The 27,068-nt window shown below is 36.1% G+C and overlaps 1 protein-coding gene across 3 annotated transcripts in view; it reads left to right on the top strand.

Moving 5' to 3' along the window:
- LOC117420814 (methyl-CpG-binding domain protein 2-like) overlaps positions 1–27,068 on the top strand; it is a 60,983-nt gene that overhangs the window by 13,672 nt on the left and 20,243 nt on the right. For 2 of the 3 annotated variants that reach the window (XM_059024369.1, XM_059024372.1), the window contains exon 3: positions 11,201–11,338. The exons of the other annotated variant lie outside the window; for it this stretch is intronic. In XM_059024369.1, the coding sequence (XP_058880352.1) occupies positions 11,201–11,338 (138 nt within the window). The remainder of the gene's footprint in view (positions 1–11,200; positions 11,339–27,068) is intronic. 3 annotated transcript variants of the gene reach the window in all.

The following is a 27,068-nucleotide window of genomic DNA, read 5'->3' as shown; positions in this document are numbered from 1 at the left end:
TGATCTTAATGATGAATCCATCCAAAAGACCTATAGTAGTAGTACTGGAGGAAGTAATTAAAGCTTATAGTGTGTTTTATTTTAGCTTATTGTGCATGTCTGTTAGCACAGACAGATGGCTACTTTCAAAAAAGCATTTACCACCATGCTAAGTTAAAACCTTTTTTATTATTTAAAAAGAAAACCAAACATTCAAGTATTGGCTAACAGTGTATCTATTATAATGCAATAACAAAGCATATGAGAGCAAGTAGAAGTCTTCAGCAAGTTGCTTGTTTGTTATTAGATGCGGTGTGTCTTACTGTAGCTTTCAAATTAGTCTGCTTATTTCCTAAAGAGAGACGGCTACACTCCTTGAAGAGTAGTAATAGCTGTGGGTTTGAAGCTGTACCCTTGAGCTATCAAACAATGGGGCGACTACTGTAGCACAAAGCTCATCTCATGTCAGAGGAGAGATTAAGGAGACTCTTCTGATACTCCAGTTTACTATTCGTCTACCACCTTGTGGCTTTTAGAAAGATGAGATGGAATTAGTGTTTTATGTAAACAGATTTATGGTAGCCTCCTGACATCTTACTATTTTCTGGATGATGGAAAATGTTTTTTTTTACTGCCTACTTCCTTATGTAGACCCTACAAATTCAATATTATTGGAAATTGTTGAAATGTAAAGAGTACCCCGCAATAGAGACAGATGTTCATTTGCATCATCAAAGAGCTTGTTGATCTGTTATTTTGAGCTGTCTATTTTAATACTGTGATGATGTCCTCTTTTGAAAGACAGCCAACCCCTGTCCCCAGCAACGTATCGGTCACTTAAATTCCTGAAATTGTGAAAGTTGTCAGAAAAAGTTAAGGGAGACATTAACGCAGCAGGGATCAAATGCCCTTTTAAAGCTTCAAACCAATCAATACATTAATATGTTGTGTGCAAAGACAAAATTAGGCGCTCTCAGAAACTAAACAGTTAAAAACTCTACTGTTCAGTGTTGGCAGTGGTGATACAATACATAACTGATTTTAATTCGAAGTAGGAACTGTACTGGACAAGTATGATAACTAACAAAATCAATTCTATTCAAGAACTCTTCTACTACAAATAAATTGTAGTGAGATTCTTCAGAATTTTATAGTCCATGATGGTGGTAGTATAATCATCATTTTTTTGTTTTGTTTTGTTGGCTTGCAGGTTTAGATGTGCTCATTTTGGTGTTTTACCGCAGTAAAGAACAGATTACTGTGCTAATTTGACTGGAGATGGCCAGTTGGGTTCAGCGTGTCGGAGTCAGGCTTATGACTCATTATTTCACACTCTACACCACAGTAGATGTAAAAGTTGAGCTGCTTGCTCGTAGTCCTCCATGCATGACTTTGTTTTCTTGCCGCGTTCATGAGCAAGAGCTGGTTTCCGGTACTAGTTTGACAGTCGAATAGTTGTTGTAAAAATAGTTAGAGGTTGAAGAGTTGCCACTTAATGCTACTTAGAGTAAAAGCCCCTTTTCAGACTAGCATTCCCGAGGTCCCGACCCGGGTTCTGGCTACCCGGGTCACAATCCCGCGTAGTGTGAAACCACGTACCTGGGTCAGGATGTGGGTTGACGCGCATTGACCCGGGTCGAGTAAGACAAAATGCTTGACAATAAATGTGTTTTGCTAAAGTGCTACTGACGGCAGGAATATGAAAATTGGAGAGTGCTACATTTTAAATGCAAATGTATTTGTCAAACATGTCATAAAACATTGGGATTTGTTTGAATGAGTTTTTTTTTATACCATGCTCTATAAAAAAGAGGACTTGTTGTTACTTTAAACTGTTACTGTGAGGGTTTTTAAGCATTTAGGGTATTTAAGCATTTTAACTTGATGATCGATAATTGTTGTTAGAATTTGCACGATAATTGATGTCAACGTCCAAGTTCGATTTATAACACTAATTACTATGGTAGGGTGCCTTTGCATTTAAGGTATGATCAAATTTTGATTATGATGGAATAACAAGAGGATAGATGTGGGGTTGTCAGTAAATTTGTAATTACCTTTAGCAAAACAAAGGGCAGACAATAATGTGTATTAAGTACAAATACAGTATTATTGGTAATATTTTGAAAGCAATAGAAAGTCGATACATATTACCTGGGGGGGGGGGGGAAGGGGGGTGGGGGTTGACTTCGGCATTCAGAAAATGAGCCAGGCCACAAGTTTATACTTACAATTTGAACCCAATCACTTCCCTCTCTGGTCGGCACAGTGGAAATCAGGATTCAAGTTAGAAAGGCTGTTTTGTCGTCCTTGGCTATGCTTTTAAAGACCTAATAAAATAATTGTTATAAGTTTAATAGCTTACAAATCAAACTGTGAGATACAGCAAAGGGGCTCTCTATGACCCAAGATCAACCATTTAACAAACCACAGTACACGTAAAGTAACATGATTTAAAAGAGAAATAATTAGGTTACAAAATTGATTTTAAAACCAGATTCCATAATGTACTACTGTAAATCATTCACAGCAGCCATAATCAGATTTTTAAAAGTTTACCAATTCTAGATATATTTCCCATCTGCTTGATTGTATGTGTTAAAAAAAAAAAAAAAAAAGTTTTAATAAACTTTGTTTATTGTTTCAGCAACTTACTGCTTATTGTTTTAAGATACCCCTTTGCTTATGGTTCTCAGTGTCTTGCTCTACCAGTATACTAAAACTTGTAAGATGCAGTAAATCCTGTACATTACAGTACCATTTACAGTTAACAGTGGGTGTGGCAAAGTGGTTAACAGTGTGCAGGTGATCAATCAGACAGACAATGATAATCCAGGTGCAATGGTGGTTTATTTTTAAATCCAATTGCCTGATGACAAACAGCAGTAAATAATAAACAATGATAATGATAAGCAATACAGCGGTGTGTATTGCTTTATTTGTAATCTACGGGTTGGCCCAGAAATAATACAGTCCCGTTCTTTTTACACCGACACGCAACACAAACACAATCACCGGTCCACAGTGCATGCGCTAGTGCTCGTAGTGCAAATACAGTTTATCTTTTATCTTGAAAACAAGTGTAGCGATGTCCGGTTAAGTGCTGACCTTTGGCAACAGCTCTGGATCGTGTTCAGTCGTATAATAATAACAAACAGTATATTTTAGACACAACAATAAACGAACAAAACACTTAATAAATTCTAAACACTAAATAAATTCACGTTTTCCTTTCGGTTCAACTTTAACCATACCAAGGAACAGATCACATCGCTCCGTCCCCTTTTGTACCATCTATCATGACCCCTTGGTTAACAAGTGCAACAGCTCCTCCAATCCGCAGCTACCACATCGTTTCCCTTCTGGGTCGATGATTTAGTGTACCAGAGCGCCCCCACCTTTCTAGATTACCAACTTTTACCTAACCCTGGGAATGAATTGTCTGGCCATCCAGTCCAGGGTACTCTGTTCCCTTTACACAGTGCCCTCACAGGTCAGGAGGGAGATGCATCACCAAGAATCACTTTGTCTCTGTCACTGTGGGGGGAAAAAACATGTACAGGAAGTACGTAAATTCTGTATTATATATGTAAGCGATAGTCCCTGTCGATGAAGGCCCTGTAATGATTTGTTGAGTACCCTCCTGCTGAGAAGTGTTAGGAAAATAGTCCTGAAAATGTTCATAAAGGGTCACGTACACAATTAGAGGAAACAAATAACCTTCAAATAACAAATAACCTTCCCTCGGTTTGTTGTTGTTGTTGAAAGAGCTCCAGTGATTGGCTGATTCGGCAGTTGCGGGTTCAGGACTGGTTGCTTTCATTGGTGCAAAGTATCGATGGGCTCCTTGATGGATCATAAAACACATTTGGACTAATTGTGTTTTTGTTTAGTATCTGCTGTCCAATAGATGTGAACTGAGCTTTTATTAAGGCAAGTCAAAATGAAAAAGCCAGCTTTTTAAGTTTGATTCACAGCTGATGCTAGAGCTGGAAGCTAATGGTACCCAATAGTAGTGCTGGGACAAATATCCGAAATATTCAAACAAATATTTCTGACATGTATTCGGATACAAAAATCAGATGTTCGTATTCACTAGAAATGACAAAAATCCCTTGCAGGTATTTACCGCCTCACTAGAAGTTGCGCAATAGTTTAAGAAATGGAAAATGAAAAAGAGTTCCAAATAACATATGCAAAATCATTTATTCAATCACTGAAAAAAACATTTCATTTTGGTCTTCAAATTTGGTCATGTTAAAAAGTGGTTATTTTGTTTGGTCAATGTCAGAAATCTCACGAGTGTTTGTGTTTGTGTTTGTGTGTGTGTGTGTAGCAGCATTAACACAGCAGGTTGAGCCTTTAACAGTTTGACAGATTATGACCACACACACATAGTGATCTCTATGGAAAGCCATCTGGATCAAAAAAGCATTGTGCTGTTTGAGTGAGTCAGAATCTCATGGGACAGACAAGACGGCAAGCACGTCATTCTGAAATGCCTCGCTTAAACAGTGCTCAACTTTCTGTAAATGTCATGTAGTTATTTTTATATAGATTGTATATATTATATATTTTTTTATTGAGACTTTCGGTTATGTGGAATGTAATAAGAGAACCAAAACAGAGTTTTTTCCCCCATTGTTTTCCAACGGCATTTCCACGTTTAGTTTTATTTGAAGTATTTCAAGTTAATTTCAGTTTTCATTTGCTTGTTCAGCTACAAAAAGCCACAGTAAACCTCATGTTATTACTTTATGAAAATGTGTTTATGGCCACTGTTTACTGTGAAAAAATGAATGGGGGGTGGGGGGTTAAAAAATAAATAAAATGCGGTTTCAACTTTATGTAATAGTTATTTCTGGAATAAACAAAACCAACGTTTAACTTGAACTATTTGGCATCCTTTGTTTTGTAGTTAATTCACTGGGGTAAAGTAAGGCCTACACAAAGTATTCTTTACTCCAGGGATATTTTTCTATTTTAACGTTTTACATATTGTAATGTCTTGCTGTAAAATAAAGGCCATGCCCCCCTGCCCCTGCTGCTATGCTGTCTCTGCCTGCGTTCTGAGCAATATAATGGCTTTTATTACTTTTTAAAAACGAACGAATATTTAAATTATAAGCGAATATCTGAACATGAAAACCTGTGTTTGTCCCAGCAGTACTGAAATCGTTTTCTAATTTTACATTTAAAACACTTTCTTTTCACAGTCAAAAGGATTTTCATCTAAGAAAAGTTTTGCTAAGAAACTTACATGAAATTATATTTGAGCTTGTTATGCTCATGTAATGTCAAACAGTCACAGCTTGAGATACTCGCTGTATTGAACTCCATAGTTTAATTCTATACATAACCTGTAAAATGTCATATAGTTTTTTCTTAAGTTATACAAATGAAATAAATGAAAAAAGATAAACCACTATAGGCAGGTGGCACGGTAATGGATATTTTGTAAGCATTTAACTCAGTAAAGTCTACAGGGGTGAACCGGGATAAAAAATAATTGGGCATTTCAAATTGGGGAGAAAACCGGGGTAAAAACCATTGGCGATGACCAAATTAAAATAAATAAATAAATCAAAAATCGGGACCCAGAGTAATGTGGTTCGCAACTAAAGTTACCCTCCCTATGCTTTTAATAAAGACAGCTAATCAGTCCCTCAGAAGGCCTGGCAACTCCCTGTATGCACAGATTTTTATTTATTTATTGTCTTTGGAAGAATTGAATTCAATAGATTTATGGTGCCAGGAGTTCAGGACAGTTTCCTAATGTGAAGTTTGTACACAATTGCTGTACTAAAACCATAAAAGTAATGAGGGTACAACATACTGAAGTAGATGAGAGGTAAAACAAAACAAAAGTAAAAGTTTAACACTTAATTTTATTATAGGTTGTTTCCTGGCATCACCCTGTTCAAGCAGAACCTTCAACCCCAATTAATGTTCTTTGCAGGAAAAGCGTTCAGTTTCAGAAACTAGGGCAATCCTCAGTAAGCATTGTTCATTGATTGTGGCTATTACTCTAACCAAATTCTTAATGTGGACCGCTTTACATTGGTCACATTTTCTTTGTAAATGTGTACTCACTAACTGCAGTAAACCAAACTGGACTGTTTTCATGTATTGATTTGTGCCAAGTTCACTCACAAAGAAACAATCTAGGGAGCAATGAGAAATCAAGCAATCCCTGTTAAAGATTTGTCAGAGTTCTAGTACATCTTATCTTGTATATACCGTAGATGGGTGAAACTGTGTGTGACGGACGTTACAAACACGCAACATTTAGGAGTTTTCCAAACTAGTTTGGAAACTATGCCTGAACCTTTCTGTACAGTATATGAAGCGTGTTGCCAGATATGATAACAACACCAAAATTAAAACCTAATGCAGTCGTTAAAGGCAGATCTGATTGATTAATTGGCACTGTGATGGACGTTACTCAGAAAACACAGATTTTTGTAACGTTGTCAATTGAAAGATAGAATTCTGTGAACTGTCAACTTTATCAGTGAATGTTTTTAATAAATATCTACTGTAAATTACAAACCTTTTTCTTTAATTGGTATTAATAAGTTGACTGATGTTGCATAATTGTGACGGATATTACATCAAACCAAAACAAAAAAAAATAAGTGCTTTTTAAGTTGACATTTACACTTGAGAGGGGTTAGCAACTACCTTTCCACGTAAATACAGTAACACACACCACTTGTATCCTCAAAAAAACCAAGCGGTTTAGTTAGACACGATCTCCCTTTCCTAAAACCATGCTGACTGTCTCCCAGGATACTGTTACCATATTGGTAATTTTCCATTTTGGATCTTATTATAGTTTCTATGAGTTTACATATAATTAGGGCCATGGAAAATTCACAGTACTTTTTCAAGAAATTCACAAATGACAATAAAAAAAAATATACATTTCACAGAGTCACGGAAGTGCCATTTTATTTTTTTAAAACAAGTTTCTATTGTAAGTTGCCAACAATTAATAGCGCATCAAAGAAAATCACCAAGGTTGAAACATTTTAACATTTAATGGTAGCTACTGAGTCAACATTTACATTGTAACATTTGAAACAATCTTTGAAAATGTAACAAACAAGGGTCATTTCAATGTGTTGGCTGAAAAAAGTAACAAGCAGACAAAACTGATTAAAACAAAACAAGTTTGAATGACATTCGGCAACATTGTCGAGTTTTGTGAACCGTTTAAAAGTTAGTCTATGTTCATACAGTAATTAAACGTTATGCTGACTTTGAAAAACAGGGTTAAGTGCAAGTGACAAAAACGAAACTTTGTGTTTTTCTTTACACACACCAAATTATATATGACATTTTAAAACCACATAACATTGTGCTACTTGAGCGAATCAACCTATACAAAATAATCTGAAGAACAAGAACAGGAAAAACAAGAAGAAATTGTATGCGACTTTTTATCCATGTAGCGTTTTGTGCACACACACACACACACAAAATAATTACCTGGCCCGTGAGCAGAAAACTAGTTATTTGTTGAAGGCCAGCATTGTGCATCTTGTTGCAGTTTCAACACTCATGGTTTGTCTTTGGTGTAAAAACCTGTGCGGAAACTGCTCGATCTGCATCCACGGAGTTTAGTGGAATTGACAAAAAGCAGTGTGCAATTTTTGCCATGTTTGGGAATCTGATTTCAGACCTCACCCAGAAATCAACAATATATTAACATTTTTGTCACTTTCAGCGTCATGCTTGTAAGATTCATTTCATCTCTACAGCTTGTGAAATCAGGGATAGCATCTAGCCCTTTGCGGTCCATTTATTAAATGCGCGTCAGGCACGCCAGGTCTAATTTATTTTCACACGCGCAGTTCATTTTAGACGCACTGTTTAAAAGTGTTTTTTTTCACAGTCAAATGGGTTTAAATAGCCCTGCATATCAACAAAGCACTCACTAGGCATCTCCAGCCCCGCCCCACCCTTTCGTTCGCTATAGCTTTCACCTATGTAAGAAATAAATAATAATAATAATAATAATAATAATAGTCGTACATACCGATCAATCATCTTCTGATCACTTGTTTTATCATTAAACTCCTCCAATAATGCGATCCATATTTTATTACTATAACATCTCAAAAAACCTCTGCAAATGTCTGTGTTCTCTGTGCGCTGATTCACAGGCAGCCAGCTTGTTTACTTACGACCGCCCCGTTATCTGATACCAGGGCCATGTATGACAATTCATGAGATACGTTTTTCGACTTGTCTCGGCTCCTGTCGTTCCCACTCGGCCATTGAATGCTTTTCTCGACTTTTTCCGGAGAAAAAACGACAAAAAACAGTTTTTTGCGTTGCTATAATGATGTCGGACCCAGTCCGACAAAGGACCTGAGAGGAATAATTGCAATGTCGAAATTTCTCAAACAAAGAATTTCAGGAAAAATCTTTTATAGCAAAAGTTTTGCTTTTGTGGATAAGGAAAGTTACAAGAAATATTTCAGTAACTTTTTTTTGCAAAACTCAAAAAATGCTAATTCAAAAGTATTCATACCCTTTGATGCTATGAAAGTATTGTCTACAAGGTTCTAGAAATTTCAGTATGATAATGCAGAACAGTAGGTGGATCTGAAAAACCAATTTTGTCCCCTGCTGTGAATGAGCATCTGTATATGCAGGAAAGGTTTTAATTCCATTAATACTCAAGCCATCATATGTAAAATGTCTGTGTCAGATGCTGTCATTCGATACCTGCGAGTACAAACGGCAGTTTCATTTGGGCAAATGTGGAGATCAAAATAATTCCAGTGGAGAGATTGGGAGACAGTGGGTAAGATGATGATGAGAATACATTTTATTACAAAGTTGTGTCACTTATAATTATTTTCATGATCTGTTTTCATTATTGCTTAGATGGATAACAAAAGACGTGTTTACTTACTTTGGGTTAAAGGTAGCAGGATGAGCTTCTGTCTGCTTTTCTTTTTTGCTCAATACCAGCAACAGCTACTTAACCAATTATGTTTAGACGTTTTCCTCTTCAGTTGAGGTCTTTCATACCTTTTAATTTCATTCTACTTGCTAGATCTATCCTTTTTTTTCTTATTGTAGGTACCGTTCTCTGCTCCACCCCTAGAGCATTTACTGCATCCGTGATTATGTGCCACTTTTTTCTTGTCCTTTTGTTAAACTTCCAGACAACTTGCCAAATAGAACAGATTTGTGTTGTCCAACCATTTCTATAATTGTATTAGTTTCTTCTTTTGAGAAATTGTTTTCCTTTTGAACCCCTACCATTGTGTAATTACCTAATCTGTCACTGGGCTTTTAAAGTGGATTACAGAGTTTTTTTTTTAAGCGCAAATTGCAAAGCTGCGCTCGCAAGCGACGGCACTTGCAAAGTGCTTTATGAAACGCACGCAGCGACAACCCTCTGCGTCCTCGCAACCACATCATGATCGCAGGACTTTTTTTTTTTTTTTTTTTTTTAAACGGGCCCCAGGTGTTCAAGGACGCACTCATCAATGTTGTTTGCAAAATTAAGTTTATGCTTAAATTGTGACATTGTGGAACGGCCCCTTTTTTTGTTTCTTCCTGGATTAGCTGCCGTGCATGCCATTGCGCTTGTTCTGCTTCACACTCTTCCAATGGAAATGTGCTGTCCAGCAGCTGGGCATTCTTGCACACATCACACTCCCCAAACTTACCCTTCATTACTCCTGTCACAAACAATGTTCTCAATCCATGCTGATGATTTGCATGGAAATCCAGGAACATTTTAGGTGATGGTTTGCAACATCAGATTTATATTTTCATAACGAGGTACTTAATGATCGAAACAGCATCAGATCTTAATACGGTCAACCTAAAATGTATAAATTTGATTTTTTACAGACCTCATTTCAGTATAATATAATGCGTTAATAAATCCCCCTAAGAGAAACAACGGCAGGATTAATATAAAGTTAAGAAGTTTTGGTGACTGGCAGTTTAAGTGTGTTTTCTCTCTGCAGATTCATATCAAATTGGCTTTGCTGATCAGAAACAATTGTCTTGACATTATAGGGGGGTGGGGATTAAGAATGGTATGCTCTTTTAAGGAAAAGCTGGTTACACATCACTTTTACCTTCTGGCAGTCTCGCCTGCTAATGAAATAATTAATTTATTTAAGGGTATAATTTATTTACGGGTAGTGTTCCTTGGCAACCAAGCAATCAATTAAGTTAAATGAAACTTTGTGCTTTTATTATATTTGCAGATTTAACAATTCCAGAGGCAACAGTTTTACTGTCGCCATTTTAAATTTTCTATATTTGTACATATTTGACCAGCAGTTAAAGTATTGCATAAAGGTAGGGCTATAGGGTTTGTTTTAACAGAGCTGCTATTGAAAGGGGCATGTCAGAACAAAGTACCCAGCTGACAGACTCCTATTGTGGTAAATTCAAAAAGCTTAGCTGCCCCCATTAAAGCATTTAAAACACAGTTCTCTCTGTACGTTCATATGCAGCACTTGTAATAATACATAGAGAACTGTATAGCCTATTGCAGTGAAACTTGGAAAGGACATTCTTATTAATTTCAGAATCGTGTTATTGTACATGAATCTTGTATACTGTGGATGTAGTTTATGGTGGTCTACTCATCGCGATTTATTTATAGCGGTGGTAATAATGTGTTTTTTACATGACATAAAGATAAACTGTTAGTTTTGAACACGAATCAGGAATTCACATACTGTCTTGCCCTGAAAGTTGATAGAAAGGTGTCTTTCTATAGGTTTAGCACAATCCTGAAAGTGTCAAAGTAAAAGTTCAGGTCTTTCTTTGCAAAGAATTCAATCTGACTGACTTGATATAATCAGTGCCCTTACATCTGACCCCAATCAGGAACTTCAAAAAATAAGGAGAGATTTTTATCACTGAGCAGGGCTATGTTGAGACGTGTAGTAAGGAAGCACCAAAAAATAAATGTCTTGCTAAACTTGCAAGTGGCATCCACTGGTGCAGCATTTACAGTAATGTTGTGATTGGTTCAATAGAAATGAGAAAAGTCTGTAGTTTTTCAGGTGTATTTCTTCTTTCAGAAAATAATGGTGCCTTTTATATTTTGCAGTAAAAGACTATGAAGATAGCCTCTAGTATGATTTGTAATGAGACAGGTCATCTGCTTTATAAGAGCGAATTGGATTAAACCCTTGTAAAATATTAAACAGAATTTCCTCCTTTCCAGGGCAAGCCCGACCTGAACACTGCACTGCCGATCAGGCAAACTGCCTCCATTTTCAAGCAGCCAGTTACTAAAGTTACCAACCACCCTAGTAACAAAGTAAAGTCGGATCCTCAGCGAGCAATCGAGCAGCCACGGCAGGTAAGAGCACAATGAACTGATGAACCAGACCCCCTAAGGCTGAACTGAAATGAGTTTGTATCCTTATACCACTATTGTCCAAATTTCATCAACCTTTCACTCCCACAACATTTCTAAATGCCTCAAGTGGTGGCTGACATCTCCATATGCCCCATTTTCATCTGACAAATACAGAGATTCTCTAGCAAAACACTGCTTGAACAAGCTCCTAGCCATTTTCAGAACAGAAATGGATGAAACTTGAGGGTCACCTCACCAGTCACACACAGATCCACCGATCATGTGCAGTAGAAGCAAAACCAATGGAAGTGAGAGGTTTGTTTACTTCCACACAAGAAGCCTGTTGTATGTCAAGGACAAAGATTAACAAAAGATCTGGAAGCAAGCATCATGTTGAGAAGGAGGTTTTGATCCTCAACCGGTTGATTTAGTTCTTACAGTGGCGCCTCACCCAGCAGTGAGCAAATCAATTACCACTATAATTATGGAAAGAGTGCTTTATGTTTTTACAGCATAAGTGGCAAATAATAATTGTGACTTCTTGTAATCACATTAGAAGTGCAGGCTTTAATTATTTGAAATCTAGACTGATTTAGGATAAAGTCAAGCAGAGCTTCAGAATACCTTATTCCCTTGAATTTAAGACGCAGCCCAAATTTCCCACCCTCAATTTGAGCAAAAAATAAAACCTCAAATATGTATTTACAGAAATACAACCTCAATTACGCATATGGAGGCAGTTTGCGGCTTTCTACTGTCACACAAAGCATTACAGTTATGTGCTGCTTCTCATTTCCAGTCATGATTTACTCACCCCTGTTTTTCTTCCAATTTGTGAACTGTGGTATTGCTTGGCATGTTGATCAGCATTTCCTGTCTAACCTGGTACTGTTTGTTAGAAACACTGAAATTGTAAAAGCTTCTCTTTGAATTCCTCAGGAAGCTAATGACGCTTCTTTGAAAATGGCTGCCTGTATGTCATGGCTGATTCTAGATCGGGCAGTAACGTTTTGATTCGTCTTTTCTCAGCAGTCAGTCACGCTCGGGCAGTTGACGTCTTCATCTTTTTTCGGCAGTCAGTCACGTTGCTGTTTTTTAATACACGCATCATTACTGTACTCAAATTTAAGACGCAGGCTATTTTTGAGAAGCAAAAAATGGTTCAGTTCGAAGGAATACTGTAGTTGTGCACACACACAATGTGCGCCGAAGGGCTTGGTTGGGAACCGAAGATTTTCTTCCTAGCTATATATTTTTTTTGGAACTGACAGGAATGTTCTTATGCCAACATCGGCATCAGCAGCCATTGCCGCCGCACCCGCTACTCCCAGTTGTGTCTTTAAAACTGAACCTGCTAAAAATATACTAAATATACTAACCTGCTAAAAATATACAGCTGTCAAGAAATGGTTTCCTTAACCTTGCTCCATTCTGCAATGGAGATGTAAGACAGCCACAGGAAATAATTTAAAACTAGTTTTAGAGGTGTATTTAAATAAGTAATATAATCTAAAGCACTAAGCCTTTTGATTGTTTCTATAGCTAGATTGCAGTTTTATTGTATCTCCATAGAGAGATGAGATTATTTTTTATTTTTTTTTGGATTTTTTAACGCTGTGTGTTTTTTGTGTTCTTACACACGTGTGAACTCAATTGCATAATACAGTATCGGAAGTTACAGCAGATTTGTGAGTATCTTTATTTTAACTGTTTATTTTGGTAAAATACATTTTTATAATAAAAATGCCACCTCCAAGTCACCGGAGGGTGAAGTGTGATTTACTGCAAAAAATAAATTAGCTTTTTAATCCTACAAAGGTTAAACATGAAGACAAGCCCCTAATTTTTCCATTTACGAATCACATGTTTTCAACGCATTAAGGGACATTGGACCAGAATCATAAAACTGTTATCAAGTTGGTGGGTGTATAAATTTAATTAAATGTGTTAAACTTTACTGTATTCTATAAAGCAGTTCCATCAAAAATGTTTTAAGTGCTCAATGATGAATACAATTATTTAAAATGTAGAATTCCCACAATGTTAATCAGCTAGTTTATCTATTTATTTGCTGCATAATGATGAATATTTAGACTCCCGTTTTGTAACCCTCTGCTTAATTTCAGACTTCTAATGAAATGTTGTTAGCATTCAAAGTAATGTGTACATGTTTAAAAAATAAAATACCATAGTAATTGTATAGCAAGTCCTAATGGGGCACAGTCAATGACGTTGTTTTAAAATAATTGTTTTAATGTAACAAGTTTCAAATCTATAACTTAAACTGCTGAGTTTTTCAGTTATTTTTTGCACGATTCTAATCGATTCTCTTATCAGATTCAAAGTGAAATAGAAATATTAAGCCGAGCTTATAACTTTTTGTTAATTATAAAAGTACAGTAGACGCTTGTTAGTAGCAGCATATCTGTGCCCTTTTGCTACTTTTGCTCCTAAGCGGCTATTGCGATTATGGGGAGTGTCGTCTGACCAAAGGCAGCATGCATTTTCTGATACATAAAACAGCTACAGTACACGTTAAATTCTTATTTTCTAGTATATTTGTAAAATAACATTCAGAGACAATCTGTATGCGATTTATGTTTATTGTTATTGCTACAGTGTTGCATTAGTATAGGTACTGTACATTTTAAACATGTGCTCTGTTCTGAATTTGTAGCTTATACTACAGTATTGTATCAAAGCGGTATTAATTGAGTTAACCTTATAAAAGTATCAAGTTTTATTTGTTATGTTTTAAGATCAATCAAACATCAACCATGACAACAAACACAACCTCTTGCTCTTACATTTTTTGTACTCGCACTTAACTGTAATACTTTGTACACACTCATCATGTACATTAGGGGCTTTTCCTTCACGCCCGCACTTATGGCAGCTATTCGACTGTCTGTCTTCGTATTCAGTTGACTGCGACTTGGTTTTGAAAACACCCGGGGGTTTAGTCTCAGATAATCTGTACTTTTTCTTTCAGTGAGAGACTTGCGATGCAAGTAAGCAGAGGATGTGATGTCACAATGTCACAAATGTTGCTGTTATGTGACGGCTATGTTGATGTTACCGAGTGGATAATTCAGTGTAGGGAAAGTGTTCCCAGGGGAAGTATTGCTCGTAAGTGCGGTTGCTGTTAACATGCGTTTAACTGTATAATTGTTTGGTTGGGTTAAATAGCCGTGATAGTTCCATTCTTGTCCACTCAAATTACAATATGTATTTTTTTTTTTTTAAATCCTTGCACCCCCTCCAAATTTCCGGAAGGTTTGGAGTCTGTGCCCCAAAGATTTTGACATTCTGCGACATGTGTATGTCTGAACTTCCATACGTGACTTTTTTTAAAGTGAAATAAATCAAATCTCTAGAATCTGTCCTCTCATTACTGTAACATCTCCAAAAGCCCCAATTCTTGCTGTTTGATGATTTTGTTTACCAGACTTTTTCACTTTTTACTTGTGTTTTGGCCAGCTATAAAAATAAAAAATAACATGTGGCATAATTTGCTCCACGCCGAAATTAAGGTCAATACAACATGGTGTTTGATTAACCTGTTCTGAATCTTTTGTACACTACAGGGCTTTATCTGAATAGAAACTGGTTTGCCACAGATTACTAGCAGGTGTCTCACGCTGAAGATCAGGTCACTATAAAAGCCCATCTTCTAAATAAATACTACATTTCATAATTTGATCAAACGGGAAATTTTAAACAAAAGCCAACTTATGTTTAATGCTGCACTTTTTTATTTAAATTAGTCGTTGCCAATAGTTTTTTATTATTTTCTCCCAATTTGTAATGGCCAATTATTTTATTATGCTCAGCTCACCACTACCACCTCTGCGCTGACTCGGGAGGGCGAAGACTAACACACGCTGTCCTCCGAAACATGTGCTGTCAGCCGACCGCTTTTTTTCACACCTGCGGACTCACCATGCAGCCACCCAAGAGCTACAGCGTCGGAGGACAACGCAGCTCTCGGGCAGCTTACAGGCAAGCCCGCAGGCGCCCGGCCAGACTACAGGGGTCGGTGGTGCGCGGTGAGCCGAGGACACCCTGGCCGACTTAACCCTCCCTCCCACCAGGCGCCGCCCCCTGGAAGCTCCCGTCCTCGGTCGGCAAAGGAATAGCATGGTCTCGAACTCGCGACGTCCAGACTGTAGGGCACATCCTGCACTCTACGCAAGTGCTTTTACTGGATGCGCCACTCGGGAGCCCTCTTAAATGCTGCACTTGAAGTTAAGTGGGATTAGTACTTACAAGAAAGGGCTATATGGCACACAAATGCTACTGTGTTTTCTGTTAGTGATATCCTGTAATTATTGCATTCACTGAGATGAATACAGCTGTACCAGTGAAGTGCATGATTACAATTAGCTATACATTGTTCACTTCCAGCACTGCATGCATACATACATACATACATGCCCCTTGGATCTTTTGATGAGCTAGAGAGAGAAGTTTCTATAAATACAGTAAAACTCGCATGGAAGAAGCAATCAGATTAATTGCTTCTTATTCTTTAATAGGCTGGCTACGTCTCTGAGCATTCATTGTTTTTCTCTATCACAATAGAAACATAAATAGGTCAGTTTTGGAGCAGAGTAGTTTGCAGAAAGCATGTGTGTATAAAATGTTCATACACTGTAGATTGGTACTTCTACCATTGTTTGTCATATTCATCATGTACACAGTCACCTAATTGCATCACAGAGAATTTGGAGTTGTATCAACATAGTTACTTTTATAGCGCTCTCCTGGTGGTTAAAAAAAAAAAAAAAGCTGGGTAACTTGATTTAGACTTGGCTGAAAGGTTGTTTTTGATTTTTTTTTTTTTTTTTCTGCAGCAAGGTTTCAGTGATCAGTATTTTCTAGGAGCTCATGCAGTTACAGTATTTTTCCAGCAGAGGTTCCTATGCACACACACATGAAACGGTGAAATAATATTGCTGTGAAACCTTTCCTAATAGTGTCCTTTTTCAAAACACAAAATGTAGCAGAGGGTCAATTACTCTACACCTTTCGATTTTAAACTAACAGTGAGCAGTTTTTAATAATCGATTCGCTGCTTGCTGCATTTGAGTGCTAATCTTTTTATGGAGTTTAATGCGAGTCCTTTAGCAATAGAGGTACTCAGTACAGATAATGGGATGGAAAGGTAATTACAGTAAGTTTGCATTTACTGCTTTATCTTGCTTTGTCCTGCAGTTTGTTTGGTATCAGTTTTCTGATGGTGATAAATGATTAGGGCTCTTCAGTATGCTATTTTTCATAAACAATAGTGGATTGCTTAAATTTAACCAGGCAACCACGTTCTGTTTTCTGTGGATAGAATGTATGTATGGGCTTAGGCTCTTTGTTTGGGGATTCACAATACTGTCAAGCCTTTTTTGTGTACAAAAGATTTTATTATTATTTAGTCTTGAACATTGTAAAACCTTTAAAACAAAGCTTGGAAATGAGAGATTATTGATCACCATTTTATTTTTTTATTTAGCAATCCTGCATGAGAAATGTTTTGATTGATTTTCATGCAGAACCAGTACAGATTCAGGAGGCAGTTTTGTTTACGTTGGGCAGCGTGGATTTGAGGTTTGTAGAGTTTAAGCAAAGATTTAAATAAATCATTTTAAACAACTCAAAAACATTTCCCATATTAAAGTTTACTGTATGTGGCTTGTGACACATCACACAGAGGAAGCAATAAGCTCCTGGAACAGTACATTGTTTCATTATTTCTATTGTCAGCAAGGCTCTAAACTACTAATCCTTTACGTATTGTATTGGAAGACATTAAATAAGTAACTGCATTATAAATACATTTGTAATAATAGTTTTCTCTCACGTGTGTCACTCGGTGCAGCACTGAATCCAGGTTGAGCTTCAGCAGCCTGCTGCATTGCAGTTTTATGATCAAAATGTTTCTGCTGAAGAGCTGTGGCTAGTAAAGATGAAATCTCTCCTACTGATATTTTCCCCGGTGCATTCCTTGTACAAAACGAAGGAATTGATGGCTGCCAGGTCCAGTAGAGATGACAGGCTTGTATATAAAAAAAAATGAATGTTGTAGGTTATATTTAAAATAAAAACATGTATTGTAAAAGGCAGTCAAAATGACGACTGCTTTGGCTGTTCTAGGTGGGCCGAATTATTTTTGTGATCCTGCCTTTCAGACGCCATCAGGGTATTTAATACATGTAATCAGGAAGTCATAAACAGACAACCGCATAACTTACAGACTCGCCATCAAAATGACTGCCATGGTGGTTCTAGGCATACTAATTGATAGATACTTTTATGTACAGTAAGTTTAGATTTAATTAAACTATTAGCCATTCATTAAAATCAATAAAAGGATCATGTAAATATAATTTGTAAACACACAATGTGTACAGGTAATAATTGTTATGCAGATCTCTGATTGTGTATTAGGAGAAACTGAATGAGATTTGCAATTGAAAAGTAAGCATTGAACATATCTTGATATGATTTGATAAGCAAATAAACCAAATATGTTGTCTACGTGTTGCAAATTGCTGGGTATTTAAAAATAAAATAAAGCATTTTTGGTTTTTAAATTTGGTTATAAATTAATTCCACCAACAAGTGTCACTGAACTAATAAGTACCACCAACAATACCAGCTACTATATACAGTATTACCTGTCTGAAGTTTGATTAGGAAATTGGTTTCTGATTGCACCAAGGCATTCATGTATTTCAGATAAAGGGAATTCTGAAAATCATATACCCATGTGTGACAGAGACCAGAATGATTCTTGGTGATAAATCTCCCTCCCGACCTGTGTGGACACAGTGTAAAAGGAACAGTGCCCTGGACTGGATGGCCTGACAATTCATTCCCAGGGTTAGGTGAAAGTCAGCCATCTAGAAAGGGGGCACAGCTATGGTACATTAAGTCATCGCTCCAGAGGGAAAGCGATGTGGCAACCGCGGATTGGAGGAGAAACAGCTGCACTTGCTAACCAAGGGGGCGTGACTGAAGGTACAAAAGGGGACGTGGCTAGGTGATCTGTTCCTTTGTAATGGTTAAGAGAACCGCTGAAGGACGAGTCTAAAATTACAGTGAGTGTTTTGTTTGTTTTGCGTGTCTAAAAATCTACTTGTTTGTTATTAGATGGCTAACACGATCCGGTGCTGTCGCTACAGGCCAGCACTAAAACCGCACAACACTGTGCCACAAATAAAATGTATTACACCACAAGCACAATAATAATCACTCTGGACTTGAAGGTGTGTCTTTGTGTGTGTTCTACTGGGTTTATTATTTAAAAACTGTGTCTTATTATTTCGGGACTGCAACCCATTGTTTTGGAGCAGTGCATTGCTGTGTATTGCCTGGGATTATTCTTTGTGGTCGCCAGACCAGGACTACAAATAAACATATTGTTTGGACCGTGAACTTTGTTGTTTGTCTTTTGTTACGTAATCACATCACCACTACACCTGTGCACTGCAAACCACTTTGCCACACCATGTTAATACAAGCATTTGAATACTAAAATGTGACTATTTATTATTCAATCCTATGGGAAGAAAGTGGTTGGGTGGAGCAGATAACTACTGTATACAGGGCAGGCCTGCTGGTCTTGTCATGCTGAGGACATATTCATGAAACACCACTGATCTCCCGCAGGGTGTAAAGATTGATTAATCACTCTTTTATTGATTTTGTTTCAGATGAAGGCAGTGTTAGTAGGATTCATTTATCTACTTGGTTTTCAGGACACATGGGATTCTGCCATTTACTTAATTTAAATTTACGTATGTATGGGGGGCAATTCTGTGTTATTCATGTTAAGAGATATGGAACTCTGACATACTGCAATTAAAGATTGTGTGTCGTTCCCTAATATTGTGCAGCACTGGCTTTTACACTTCGCAAATATGCAGATTATTAAATTCAGCTAATTTCTTCCTCACCATGTGTGTTGAGTTATTTAAGTAGGTTCCATTTTAAATTGCATAGAATAGGCTAGTAGTTTTTTCAACTAATTATAAGTTTCATCTTTTCTGCTTTCAAGTTCCACCACCCCCTGCTGATTTGAGACTTCCTACTATAGTACATGTTTTTGGTTTTGAAGTGCTTGTGCTAATCCAGCGGTTCTCAAGTGGCGGGCGGGCAAATCATTCACTGTGATTGGTTGATTTTTGATGCGTGATTTTATAAGTGAGCCATGATTTAAATAACATCTTACTTAGGGGGGAATAAAGTCACGAAAAGGTTCCTGATTTAAATGCGTCTTTATTTCTAATTAAAAACTTTAACTTTTTTCAACAGCACTTTCAAACCTACAAAACATACAGTATGCATATATTGAAGTCACTACTAAAGCAGCATAACCAATATATAAACAATACCACTAATGAAACCATTTTTAAATAAAGAAAAGCACACACAATCTGACAAAGCACTCTCTTGCTCTCAACTGCCTGAAATCTTCTCTTAAGTTCTTTTGAATCCCTAACTCTCTAGGGTTGATAATACTGCAGAACAGAAAATAATAATAATAATAATAATACATGGCTGGAAGTTTATTAACTCATTAAATATAACGTAATACAAGAAAGAATGGCAACCTGAAACAAAATATTATAAAAAATAATTGTCAGTAATTAATAATTACAATTATTATAATCTTTTGTTTCAGGTTGCCATTCTTTGTTGTATTACATTTCATGTAATAATATTAAATGAAATGCAACACAAAAAATAGTAATTTGAAACATTTTTGTTTAATTAAAAAAAAAAAAAAAAATTAATTTATTAACCTGTCTCGCTGACTAAACTAAAATGAGAAAACGAGTCAACAATAACAGATACATACAAGTGAAAGTCCCAGTAGAACAGTACAATCACTTTGGGGAGCTCATTTTATAATTGATTTGACATGGACTGACCCTATATTTATATCATTTTAATAAATGCCGCTTTTCTCTGGCGGAACGAAATGTCATTAATAAGGTAATTGATAAATGTGTAAAGAAAATGCAAATAGTTTGCATTTATGAACTTCCAGTATTTTAACACTCGCTCACCTTCTTTCTCTGACAAGTATTTATAACGAAGAGTTCTGATACTCTACGCTCCCTGTATGTTTTTGTTTGTGATGCTGTTTTGTATGTATTATGAGCTTTACAGAGTGCAGGTCTTGAGGTTCTTGCACTACAGATCCCAGAGTGAGACCCGCTGGAACTGAAAGTAGCTGAGATGTGGAAGTAACTTTTCTATGATGAGTGACCAAAAAGAAAGTGAAGTTTTATAGTATAATAATAGATCTAAATTGTGCAGTTTTATTAATCGTTCGAAGTCTGTTTCAGAAATTAACCGTACCTTCGATTGAATCGCTAATCCCTACTATTCAATAACATTTAAAGGGCTAGATGCTTTTTTTTTTAGTTCATTAATATACCTTTTGAGTTTTGCAGTGTGTTGACTGACTTCCATAATACTATAACCAAGTGTATCTGAGGAGTTGCACATCACAGTCCATGCAATTCATTGGCATGTACTGACAATGCAATCCTTTTCAGCAGTCATTGACAATAAGAAAGGTTATAATTTTTAAACATCATAATATTTGTTTGAACTTTACTGCTACATTTGACTTATTCAATGAAAAGGCTATTTTTCTTGACCTTAAGCATATTATACAGCAATGCAATTGGCTTCTGTCACACAGCACTGGATATTCACAATGAAAGGTCACTTTGCTCATCAGATTCAGACCATTTATTGAGAGTATTACAGTAGCACATGTGTGATTCAGGTGGCTATGGAGATGATGGAGAGAGGAAGGAGCATTGAGAAACCGGTCTATCATTTTTATTTTTTATTACTGTTCTTGAGCTGTTGATAATGGTTTTCCAGGAGATCGTTTTTTCAGTAAACACTGAGCTGATGAGAGGTCCAAATTACCATAGTAGCAATCTGGAGTTGCAGATGTGGAAAATTATTGTTTTCTTTCAATATAAAATAAGGATTTTAGATGTTTTTGTAAATGCATAGAAAGCATGTATTTTAATCATTTTTTTTGTTTTTCCTGTGCATTGAATATGTGAAGGAAAATAATATTTAAAAATGCAATGTTTATAATGAAAGAATTTGGCAACATTACATTATTTGTAGTGTAGAATAACTTAAAATTGACCTGCACTTCTATTTTTTACAATAGAGAATACTAAATATTAGGCATTCAGGAGGCATTACATTCCTAGATATTATCTATGCTGAATGGTCATGCACTAGACACCATGAAGTTTTCAGCTCAGCACATGCATCTTCAGGAAGGTTGCTCAAAGATTTTGTTTTGTTGTTTTTGTCAGTCAGCCACAAAAGTGGTGCTTTAGGACTTTGGATGATGAAAGAGAATAGAATAGCCAGTTTATCTACAACCAATATTCCCTTTTGTTCTGCAAATTCAGTCACACTGTTGGTAGATTAGCTGGTTACACAGGCACCCGCTTTAGTACCCCTGAGATCCTTCTGCTTTCTCGTGATTGTTGCTGCATAGTTACACGCAACATTCTATCTAATGGATCACATGTAGATTGAAACCTTGGAAAGGAATCCAGCTGAATCATTTCCATGCATTCTGTAAAGGATTTTAACATGGCACATTCATTCTCCTATGGTTTTTAACATGGCACATTCATTCTCCTATGATTTAACGTGGCACGTTCATTCTCCTTGATTATAAACTGCTTTGTATAAGTTGTCTCTACTGAAAGAAGAGCTCATCATAGGAACTGATCAAAGACAATCAAAAACCAAGAAAGTGTATTTTGTGCAAGAGGCAAAAAAAAAGTTTACTGAAAGAAATACAGAATATCTGCAGCAAATTCCATTGAGGTTTGTTGCTCTTTGCTGTCGGTTCTGTGTTTTAAAAAAAAAAAAAAAAAATGGCATGCCAGGAGCAATCTGTTAAATGTAGAGAAAGGATGTCTTGTTATAATTCAGAAGCATTACCTTCCCAGAGGTTGTGTGAGCTGAATGATCCTGTACTAAACAGAGTAGGAAATCCTCAGGCTGTGAGTATCTTAAGTTAACTAAATATTCTAGATTCTAGAAATGGTGATAACTCTCCCTCCTGACTCCATTATGCTGTACAAACAAACAAGCCGTCATATATTAGCTCTTCAAGCTGGGTCCTTAGAGTACCGGAAATGGTTTGTTTAGTTTGAGGTTTGAAGCATCCAGGGTTTTTAAAACTGAAAACAGTTTAGTCAGATGATGCTTGTAATTCAATACAATGAAAGCATGGATTTGAATGAATGTTGTCGTATTACTATTTAAATTAATGTTGGAATGTTCTGAAAAGATTTACTTACTGTATTTAAAGACAATGAGGTATGTTTTAATTATCTAAACACTGCTTCTTAAACTCCTATATGAATCCTGTTTAACCCTGGTGGGATTTATTGTACAACCAAGATCCCATTAATGTCAATGTCTTACTTAAAAATAGGTGTGCAATAAATAATGAGCTAACAAAGTGAGTGATTTAATGAACTATCATGTATGGTAGAGATCTGGGTCAGTACCAACAGTGGGAACACAAGATCAAATTTAAAGATTACTTTATTGCATTTATGTCTTTTAGTTATCAAATGTGTGAGGTATGAGTTTAAATAACAAGCAAGTCTTAAGATAAAAAATGGACACAGTTTTATTCAGAGACCATCCAACTATTTGTATGCAACATTGACACCAAAAAAGTAGGTGTGTTTTCTTTATTTAGCATGGCACTTAAGGTTATGTCCTTTCTGAAAACACTTATGTACATTTATCAAAATATAATGTAAATTATGTTTAACATCCTCAAACATGTAATGCATGGAACAGTCTCTATTTACCTAGTTTTGACATTTTGTGTTATTATACAAAAATACAATTGGAACTGACTCATTTTTGGTTCTAAGACATCACAAAAGATTATTCTCTTAATATTTACCTGTCTTGAAAGGGGTCCATCACACTTTGTATGATGGACATTTTTTTTTTTTAAACGGCATTTATATACATACAATTATTATTATTTATTTCTTAGCTGACCCCCTTATCCAGGGCGACTTACAATTGTTACAAGATACCACATTATTTTTACATACAATTACCTATTTATACAGTTGGGTTTTTACTGGAGCAATCTAGGTAAAGTACCTTGCTCAAGGGTACAGGAGCAGTGTCCCCACCGGGGTTTGAACTTTGGTTAAAATAACTGTTAAACAAAATCCTTTGCATGTCAAATTGAAAGGATTCTAGCTAATTAAGTAACTTCCAAAGTCCTACAAATTGCAGGGATGGAAATAAGCTCAGGTTTGTCTTATTAAACTGATAGTAAAATAGGAATGGATTAAACTGCTGTGCACTCGGAGTCTTATTTTGCAAGCTTGTATTCTCATTTTAATTTGGTGGAACCTGTAAATAAAATATGATTGCAAAATGTTTTATTTCACACAACTTTATTATACCTACTGTATACTGCTTTAAATCACACAAATTATACACAGTAGAATGCAAAACTGGGACCACTTCACTAACCCTAATGCTAAAATTACTTTTGGGAGCTGTCAATATACTGGATTGTAAGCAAAATCTGCATTCTATAGAAGTGGAGTGCACAGATGACTGAACCTGGGAAGAATGCAGCGAACAGCCATGTATAATCAACAATAGTTAAAATATTTTCTCTCAGATATTAACCTTTTTGTCTTTCATTTATTTATTTTTTAAACTTTTATTCATAAATAAGTCAGTATTCCTCAATTTAGTTGCATATTATTACTCTCATTGAATACTATTAAAGATAACTTTAAAAAAGAAAAAAATGGCATATTATTTATTTTTATTTATTTATTTATTTATTTATTTATTTATTTAGTTTTAATAGTAAATAAGTTTTGTAAAATGTTACCTCCCAGCACAACAGACATGCTCCACTTTTGTGTCTTGGTTACACCCCCAACCGTAATTCTTGATTTGATTGATTGATTTAGCTTCAGTCTCAAATATTTAAGATATATTTTAAAACAGACAATAATATTTGTAATGTTGGATTTTCAGCATAATAACCTGTACTGTTAACAGTAGAAACATAAGAAAATAGTAAAATAAAAAATAATGCAGTTTTAGTAATATAAATGTTTGATGTGCTCAACTGAAAATTGAGAACCCTGTCATGATGTTACAAAAGACTCCAGTACCGATTTTGGTGTCAAAGGTATCTGTTCTTATGTATAACACTTTATGAATTTTAATGAATGCAATACACTTCTAAAATACTATTATTCAATTTCAAATGTAATTGTTCTTTTTTCCCTATCCTTTATTTTTGTGGACCCGGCGTTTCAAGCCTTCTGACATTAACTATATTGGAAACCAATGTGGAATATGCTGAGTGAAGCGGATTCCCACTTTGAGCCAATATTATAAATACACAATAAAAAAGAAAAATGTTGGGAATTGGTCTAAAACCCTGGATTATGATATTGATGAAAAGTATGGCAATTTAACACAAACTGCTGTACGGGCCTATCATATCCTGACATTAACTCGAACGGGGAGCAGTTCATTATTTTGAAATATCCTCTATTTAATGAGTACTCAAATGTGTGTGTGTGTGTGTGTGTGTGTGTTTTTCAGTGTAATTATTGACACCATATGCAATGTGTAAAACCTGCATTTTGATGATCTGTAGCTCCAACATGCAAGAAGACAACATAACACCAACAGCATATTTGTATTTATTTTCAGTAAAAACACATTTGAAAGCATATATAACAAAGGGGTTTCTTAATTCAAGGTACATGACTGCACATACAATGTCACAAATACCAAGGTTTTTTTAATGACGTGCACTGTTTTTGTCAAGATTCTTAAATACACTTAAAGTAAAAATACTGCACTTATATTTTCGTGTGCGTGTGTGTATAACTGACCAAATAGCGCACTGTGGAATATGAAGCCTTTTTCAATGTCTTCGACCCCTCTTATGCCCTTGTGTTTTAAATGTTCTATTCAGTGGCATGCAATTTTCATCTAAGCCTTCCTTAGCTTCTGCCTCTTACCCACAAGTCAATAGTTTAGTGGCAGGGTGCAAATGAAGAGAGAAGTCAATTTAGCATAACAATTTGGAAGTCCTACAGTACTTGTAAGTTTTATACGGTAACCAGTATATTTATATAATATTAAGAAAACCATTCATCTATCGAAGAAAGGTAATTTTGATTTCAGGCTGTCAATAATGGGTTATTGCTCTCTCCCTTTTTATTGTTGAAAAAATCCTTTTGGCTGAATATTGTCCTGCTTGTATAATTAAATCTAGAAAGTCATGATAGAGCTATGTGATTGGCTGGCCTTATTGACCCACACATCTCTTGTGTTGTCATCCAATTATCAGGTTTCATACATGGGTCCGTTTTGATGTTTTAACCTACTGTATATAGTACCCCACAAGCCAGGCAGAAGGCCTCTTGGAGGGTCAGTGAAAGGCACAATCAATCAGGAGAACAAGAACTCAAACTCACAGAAGGAGAAATGTAACTTAAGGCATTAACTCTTTTCTAAAATCTTTTCACAGTCAGTTGAATAAGGGTACCTGCCGAGTTGGAATAGCTTCACAGCTAATAGCTATGGAATCCCTTTTAAAGGAATAAACGGCATAAACCTCCTGGCTGACTGTTTGTTTGTTTGTTTGTTTGTTTGTTTCAAAAGCTTTTAGGTCATGCTGTACAGATAAATGTCAGAGGAATCAAACTGGGATAGAGAAGGTCCCACAAGAAAAACAATAACAAAAACACAAAAGAACCAGGCAAATGAACTCGAGATATATCTTCATATTGGATAAACGAAGGGGAAGCAATGTATGGTGTTTGACTGTATAAATCATCAAATATACATGGGTGATAGTTTTCCATCTGTAGATGGAATTCCGTCAAAATGACCATTTCTATGATTCATGTAGGAATGCCAAAAAAATTGGGGGGGGGGGGGGGGGGGGACGACTGTAACTTGATTTAGACCCATAATGCACAGGGGAGGCAGACCTATATATTTTGCCCCTGTACTTTTTTTTTTGCTCCATGTAGACACACTAGCATTCTATGTTTTGTCATGATGTTGCCTTTAAACGGTTTAAAATGGGATATAAAAAAACGGAAAGTCATTCAGGAGATGCCAGAAGTCAGACATTAATAAAAAGAACACAATAAAACACACATTGGCTTGACCTATAGTCCGCACTGCACAATTCTGATTCCGTTTACAAAACTATTTAGAAAAACATGACTGTGTCTTTGTGTGAGCGGAAAGGAGGGTAAATAATAGACTGCGAAAACTGGAGGATACAGAAAAACTAACCTAATTGTTCTGTTGCCAGCTTCTGATATCCCATATGTAAACATTTCACGGCCACATTAGCGGTACAACATCATTTTTTTTTATCGTTTGAGTAGCAGCTAGGGCTTTACAAAAAGAGCCAGGGGTAAGAATGCAGTGTAACTCCATTTTTAGAGTGTCCGTCTGAATATATCTCACCAGGTTTGACACATACTTACAACCTTGAGTTAAGTTTGATATATTTCACCTGCTTTCCACCAAAAATGACACTTTGTATGAAAGATAAACCAATGAACACGAACTGCTATATAAGCATCACATTCCTGTGAATGCTGAAAGTAGAAATATGAAGTACAATTTT

Source organism: Acipenser ruthenus, chromosome 1 (genome assembly GCF_902713425.1).
Source record: "Acipenser ruthenus chromosome 1, fAciRut3.2 maternal haplotype, whole genome shotgun sequence".
NCBI classification, from domain to species: Eukaryota; Metazoa; Chordata; class Actinopteri; order Acipenseriformes; family Acipenseridae; genus Acipenser; species Acipenser ruthenus.
This window is presented reverse-complemented; position numbering and strand designations above follow the sequence as displayed.